The 7,249-nt window shown below is 49.2% G+C and overlaps 1 protein-coding gene across 3 annotated transcripts in view; it reads left to right on the forward strand.

The window, feature by feature from the left end:
* The window catches only part of NDRG3 (NDRG family member 3), a 32,187-nt gene that overhangs the window by 22,519 nt on the left and 2,419 nt on the right, over positions 1-7,249 (forward strand). For 2 of the 3 annotated variants that reach the window (XM_005428382.2, XM_031063092.1), the window contains exons 7-14: positions 727-813; positions 1,348-1,404; positions 2,595-2,698; positions 3,089-3,154; positions 3,620-3,671; positions 4,973-5,020; positions 5,649-5,684; positions 5,775-5,826. In XM_005428382.2, coding sequence (XP_005428439.1) covers positions 727-813; positions 1,348-1,404; positions 2,595-2,698; positions 3,089-3,154; positions 3,620-3,671; positions 4,973-5,020; positions 5,649-5,684; positions 5,775-5,826 — 502 coding nt within the window. The remainder of the gene's footprint in view (positions 1-726; positions 814-1,347; positions 1,405-2,594; positions 2,699-3,088; positions 3,155-3,619; positions 3,672-4,972; positions 5,021-5,648; positions 5,685-5,774; positions 5,827-7,249) is intronic. The other variant, XM_031063094.1, reaches the window with a different exon arrangement.

Consider the following 7,249-nt stretch of genomic DNA (forward strand, 5'->3'; position numbering starts at 1 on the left):
CTGCTGAGGACAGAGATGTTTCCTTCTCCTTTGCATCAGTGCAGCAGAACAGGAGAGCTGCCTTGGAGTGAGCCCAGAACTCAGCAGAGGCTGGTTGCCTCTGATTTCTGAGTTTGTATTTGCAAGCAGTTCTCGTAAGTGCTTTGTACCTGTGCAGCCCAGGTACAGCCTGAGGCACACTGGAGGGTTTTGGGTTGCTGGATGGAGCAGGGGAAGGGGTGTCTGCAGGGCGGGGGGTGCAGCAGGGGTGCTGCCTGGGGAGAGGGTGCCCCTGTAGCTCAAGCTTTCGATACTGCAGGGGCTTGGAGGGGCTCAGCACTAACTCCCCTGCTGTTTGCCCCATTTGCACTGGGAAAACTGCCTCTTCCTTGAGGAGAATGAGGTGCTCTCCAGGCACAGTAGCTCATCGAGGTTCTTCGCAGAGGTGCTGGATTGGAGCAAAGAAGGTTGCTGATCCCTGTAACACACAGGGCTTGAGCAGGACCTGCAGCTGTGCTAGGCATACAGGTCAGAAGGCACTGCTGAGTCTATAGGTGCTGTGGAGCACCTCAGTGCCACAAATGAGTCAGGTCTGGTCTTGCTGGGAGCCACTGGTTACCCGGCACAGAGGAGCTCCCTAGTTTGTCTTGCACCTTTTGCAAGAAGCTTTCCAGCTGCTGCACCAGCTGTTGACCACTGTGTGGACTGAATCATCCTTCTGAGTGTGCCTCCGCTCTCTCCCCACAGCTCAGCCACCCTGACCTGGTGGAGGGACTTGTTCTTATTAATGTTGATCCATGTGCAAAGGGGTGGATTGACTGGGCAGCATCCAAGGTGAGATTCTGCTTTCCCACACATGTGCTCTCCACAGCACCTAATGAACAGTGTGTAGAGTAAAAAAAAAAGGACAGAATACAGGATATTTTCCATTTCTGGCGAAAACTGTACAATTTCATTTCTTGTCCCTGCTGCATTCTAAGTTTGGATATAGTATGGGCTCTGCCAGAGGAGCATGGTTGGGTGTGATCATGTGAATGAGAAATGCAGATAAACTGCTTGGATCACTCAGCTTTCCTCTAATTCCTCTGCTTGCAGGCTTCATTTTGATTGATATTGAGTGAATCCCTTAATTATTCTCTTATTCTGGTCCCTTGAAGTTATTTAAGGTTTCCGTTTTTTTGGAGAGCTGGGTTGTATATACAGTTTCTTTGAAGCTTTGCATGTCCATCCCAAGCTTCAGGCATTTGCTTCTTATATAATATGAATAGTTTCTTCATTGTTTCCTTTACTCTGAGTAGCTGTTTTGCAATGTGTGATGAAAACTGCACTTTCCTGTTACTCTCCTCCTCATTCATGGTCACTCTTCAGTTTTCAGGCTGGACAACGAACATAGTGGATATTGTCTTGGCACATCATTTTGGCCATGTAAGTACCCAGCAGATGCTAATGTTGCCTGTGCAACTGTGCATGGAGCTATAACTTCTGGATGTGTCTGCCCCCAAATAATTCTGGTCCATCAGACAAGGGTTGCCGCAGGTAGTACCATTTTCTCTGTGTGTCAAGCTCACATTGGGGTTAGCGTGCTGGGGGGCATTCACATCCTCACTCTTGCCCTCGCTGTCTCCAGGCCATGCACTGGTGATAGAACTCCTTTGTGGTGCCTGGGACACTGTCCACAGAAACAAGTGGCAGCCAGTTCTCTGTAGCCAGCATGGAAGCCTTCGGACTGTGGGTAGAGCACAGGCCAGCTGGGAGCTGGCAGTGGGATCTTGTATCTGTCCAGATGTTGAACTGCTGCATTCTGCTCTTCATTTTACCCTTCAGTTTCAGCAGAGGCAAACCAGCCCCTCCTGAAAACTTTGAATACAGCAATGCCTTCTGTTTGGGATTAGCTGTCTCTCAACCAGCAAGCTTACTGGGCAATGACAGGGATAGTGCCTTGTGCACAATGTATATGCCACACAGCAGATCAGTTCCTGACCTGGAGTCTTCTTGCAACAACACATCAACACTGAAAGGAATGCTTCCTTCTCCAGCATCACTTCCTCCTGTGCACCTCCTGCTCTCTTCCCACTGTCAAGCCCTTTCATTGTATGTAGTGCTTCTTCACATTCCCTGTTCTCTCTGGCTCTCTCAGAATGTAGTTTCTTCTTAGAACTGGCTGCTGGAATTGAACTTTCCCCTGGTCACAGTCTTACAGCTTAAGTATTTTTTTACTTTATTACATTTATTAGTATTATTATGTACTTTGCTTCTTAAACATTAAGCGTAAGTGGAAGACCTGCCAAACACAGAGTGATTTGTATCTGTGTAAGCATTACTGAGGCTTGGAGTTAACTAATCCCATCTCAGGATATTTGTACTCTGGCAGCAGCTTGTGCACTGTCAGTTGTAAAGTGTAGTCACATTACCAAAGCATGGCATGTACCAGCACATCACATGAACGCCTCATGTCTCTGGGATCCTTATGCAGTGTGGAGTTGCTGCCCTCTGTGTCACTGTTCACAGGGAATGACGTGTGTGGACGCGCTTTAATGCTTTGGCATTTTTATGACTGTTGCTTCTTTACTTGGGAAAAGTACTTCCTGTTCTTCAATTCTTCTACTTTTGTACAGGAGGAACTGCAGGCAAATCTAGATTTGATCCAAACATACAGGCTTCATATTGCGCAGGACATTAACCAAGATAACCTTCAGCTATTCCTCACCTCATACAACAGGTATCGGATACCTTTTTGCCTGATGGACAGCTCCCATAGCTTCCCCATAGCTCAGTAAATTTGCTGCCATATGTATTATCCTACTGGGTATTGTATCAGGGGAACCTTTGTCCTAAGCCTAGTTTTCAGCTGTTACCCTGAGCCAAACCTAGCCCTTGTGTCTGCCCGCAGGCGCTGTCACAACTCAGTAGCTCATCTCTGGGCACACAGCAATGTCATGAGAGGATAAATCCTGTTGTCTGGGGATGACTGCTGGGACTCCTGATCAGGGCATGATGCACAGAGTTGCCTGGGTGCTGGAGCCTGCACTCATGTTTGGATTTTGTGTCCCCTCATGATAATCAGTTTCCTCAGCAGATTAATGAAGAATTGTTCTGTTTTGTCTTTCAGTCGTAAAGATCTAGAAATTGAGAGACCAGTTGTTGGTGTCAATGAAATGACTGCAAAAACACTCAAGTAAGTTGTCTGAATCAGCCTATCTCAATTGCTGACTCTGCAGTCTCTTCAGCAGAAAAGATGATGTTGCTTCTCAGCAAGAACTGCGCCAAAATCAAGCACTGAGAAGACTGTCCAAGACACTCCCAGGCTGTCGTACAGGACTGTCAGCTGCAATGGGGCAGAGGTGTCTGGAAGTCCTCTCATTAAGAACACATTGAATTTCTCCAGAAGGCAGGGTCAGAGGCACATGTGTGCAACAGCAGTGCCAGTTGGTGTGCATGGAGAGGACAGTCTGGGTGCATCTGCAAGCCCTGGACAATTTTTTGGTACAGCAGAATGCCAAGGTGATGGCAGGCAGGGATTTTGCTGAGCCTTTTTTCTTTTGCTGAGCCTTTCATGAGGGTGTTGATTCACCAAGCTCAACCTTCTCAGAAACCCCTTTGATGCACTTGGAGTAACATCTCTGTTTTGGCTTTTGACCAGGTGCCCTGCCTTGCTTGTTGTTGGTGACAACTCACCTGCTGTGGAAGCAGTGGTATGTATCCATGAACTCTTTCCTCTTGTGACATTAACCCCACAAGTCACTTAGCAACCCTGCAGTGCTTTCACCTTGCTCAGAATTACAGACAGTGGCTCTTTGTCCCAAGCTCTTTTTCAGTCCTCCAGCTACTCATGGGAGAGCCAATGCTCAGGGGCCTGAATGGCTCTCAGGGCCACTCCAAGGTGAGGATGGCAGAATCTGAATGAGCACCCTGCTCAACAGGTGATGCAAAGGATCCTGTTTGGGATCATGCATCCTTCCCTGAGCTCTGCCAGGCTGCTGCCTGCAGTTTGGTTCAAGTCTTGAATTGCTATTGTTTTGCTGTTACTTTGGGGCTACCTGGGGATTAAAAATAACTGAGTGTGACTCCAGTTCTTGTGGTAGAGCTCTCTTAGAGTAGTGCATCACCAGGAAGGCAGCACTTATGAGCTCTGTCCTCTGCAGACACCCCTAACCCACTTCCCTCTCAGCACAGCTATAAGCGGGGCATGGCACAGGGTAGTGTGGTTGTGATGGATGTTGCTCCTCCCTGTCATCCAGGGATTGTGGGGAGACCAGGAGGTTGTGAACAAAAGCAGCTGTCTAAAACTGTGGAAGAGTATAGGAGTCTCCTTAAGCAGTAACTTGACATAAGAGCCATGCATGGAGAGCATTTTCTGGCCTTGGTCTGTTTGATCTGGAAGTCTGAAATTAAGTCTGCAAGTTTTGACTTTTCTAGGATACTATCCTTGAAGATTCCCATTGCTTACTTGCCACAGTACAGTAGAGGATAGGGTCTTCTGCATATTAGTGTGCCTGTCTGGCTGCCCAGGTTCCCTGCCCAGAATAACCTCCCCTACTGTGGTTGCTTTTCCTATAGAGTCTCTGCCTACTCTTTTTTTGCAGCAGTCTTACAGAGAAGATGTGGTTGTGGCCTCCTTGTCTGGCCAGGGGACTGAGTGACCTCCCTTATGCTGCATTGCACAGAAGTCTCCTTCCCTCCCAGTCTTGCTCTCAGAGCACAGAAGGTGCTCCAGGGTTTTATAGTGCATCCCCAAACTAGGGGATGATTTCACTTGAAGTCATGACCTGTCATCACAAGGTCCCTTTGATGGAACACCTGTCTTTCTTCCCTGGATCTTTTATTCATTGTTCACTTCTTACATGATCTCTACTTTCTTGCTTGGTCCTTCCTGGCTCCAGAGAAGTGACCATTGCTGAAGACAGCCACTGCTTCTGGTGCAGCTACTCCACATTTTACATCTGAGCCTTCGCGTTTTCTGTGTGACACCATGTCCCTCTCTCCTTTTTTCTAGGTTGAATGCAATTCCCGTCTTGACCCAACCAAAACTACCCTTCTGAAGGCAAGTGCCACTCCAGAATCATTCTGGCCAGCATAAAGACACTATTTTTGTTAGCTCCACTTAGGTTTTTGCTTTCCATACATTTGGCTTTGAGAAGTTTTTGGACAGTCATTCAGAGCTGTGCTCTCTCCTCCATGGAGCCAGGGCTTGAGAGGGAAGCGTTTTTCAGGGAGTCCCCCAGTCCCTGCTTTGTGGCCACCTTCAACTGGCCAGGAAGACCCGTGGGAGTTAGCAGAGATGCCCTGCCTCCACCCTGCTCTCTGCAGCAACAACATCCTTTTTCCCAGCTTTGTGCTGGTCCTTTCCACCCTCACCTGTGGCCCTGCAATGTGCCCAACAGCGGCTGTATGGAAGTGCAAAGGGACAGGTTTGGGCAGAGTGGCTGGGAAGGTGCTGGGCCTCTGGAGTCTGGCCTGAGATCACTTGGTGACATGGCCTCCAAGGTGCAGGGTTCCCTCAGCAGCAGGTCCCTGAAGGTGTATCACCTTGGCCTTGCTCTGGTTGTAGAGGTGAGGTGGTGGAAACTTCAGTGTGGTGCTCTCAGCCTGGTGGGTGGGTGGTGCTGGCTTGGTTTGGGGTTGTGCTCCTGGGCAGGACAGCTCAACCTGCCTTTTGTTTCCTGCTGCAGATGGCCGACTGCGGGGGCTTGCCTCAGGTGGTTCAGGTGAGACACACCTTGGCTCTCCCATGGCATTTGAGGGCAGAAGAGCCCTTTGTTCTGCTTGCACTAAAGCCACTCTCTCTGTTTCCACAGCCTGGCAAGCTGACTGAAGCCTTCAAGTACTTTGTGCAGGGAATGGGTTACAGTAAGTGTCAAACACAATTTTGTGATGTGGAGCAGGGTTGTTGTGAAGGGAACTCAAGCTTTCTGGTCCGTCTGAACCCACTGGCATCTGTGTTCCTACCCCTGAGCTAGTGTGGTTGCCAGGAGATCCATCCATGCTGGAAAACCAGCTAGTGTGCTGACATGCCTTAGCAAGCCAGTGTTGTTCTCTGTGTTGGTGACTCCTTTCTGGTTGCTGGTGTTGGTAAAACCTTTTAAGTCTGTCTTTGTGCCAATCCAGAAAAATGTGTTCCCAAGAACAGCAAATCTGTGCATACCTTCTCCAAAGGAGAAGGAGGTAGCAGTGCAGCCCCATGACTAGTCCGGGTATGAGAGCTCCCCCGTTTCTCCTCAGATGTTCCTGTTTCTCTCAGACTCACCAGGGTGAAGCAATACTCCACAACAAATCCCTCTAATGGCAGAACAGGTTCCTGGGTGACTTCTGAGGCACTCAGGGAGCCCAGAGAGAGCTGTGCTTTGCACCAGTGCATGTCCTGCCCTATAGCTTCCTCACCATGCTTGGAGGCAGAAGATACTGTCACCTGAGTGTGTCTGACTAACAGCTGCTCAGCTCGCTGCCCTTGGTGTTCCTGAGGAATCAGAGGAGAAGGGCTTCTTTACTTCTGTATCTCCAAGAAGGGCTTTACTACTCAGGAACATCAGGAGAAGGGGCTTCTCAGTGCACTACAGCAGCTCTTTCTTGCCTATCGGGGTCAGGAGTTCCCTTTTGTGGATGACGAGCCTTCAAAAGCTGGAGTTAGGGAAGGGGTTGGTTTCTGTGACTGGCTGACCACTGACCATGGCCACCATAAGAGCTGGGACACTTGCAGTGGTCTCCTCACAGCTTTGCCAGATCATGGTCAGGGCTTAGCGGAACCTGTCCTTTTCCTGAGGGCTCTGCAGGTAACACACACATGTAGGACAGTCATCTTCTCCAATGCTGGCCAAAGGAACCTGATCCTGCAGAGGAGGATGCTGTGTGAGGAGGGTTCCACAGCCTCACTGAGAGTGTTTCAATGTTCACATCTCCTGTGTTCCTGGAGTTGGTAAAGACAGCAGCTACTGTTTTCAGAGCAAGGGGGAGCAGCACTTCAGCAGCACTTTGGTGGGGATCAGCTCTCTTGTCAATAGGACATGCAGCACTGGAGAAGGACAGGCCAATTTTCTCCTTGCGGAATTAGTGGCTGGTCCCAACATAGTTTTCCCAGCTTTCATGGGCAAGACTGTGGGACACTGTGGAGTGTGGTCAGTTCTCTTGGGGAGAACAAGGTAGAAGCAAAACACAGCTGGGCACTGCTAGAAATACAGAAACCAGTTCTCCAGCAGGTGTTCCTGTGTCTTCTGTACATAAGCTGAAGCAGCTGGATGTACTTTTGCTGACACTGCAGGTGGAAGGTACCAGCCTT

Source organism: Geospiza fortis, unplaced genomic scaffold (assembly GCF_000277835.1).
Source record: "Geospiza fortis unplaced genomic scaffold, GeoFor_1.0 scaffold657, whole genome shotgun sequence".
Classification (NCBI taxonomy): domain Eukaryota; kingdom Metazoa; phylum Chordata; class Aves; order Passeriformes; family Thraupidae; genus Geospiza; species Geospiza fortis.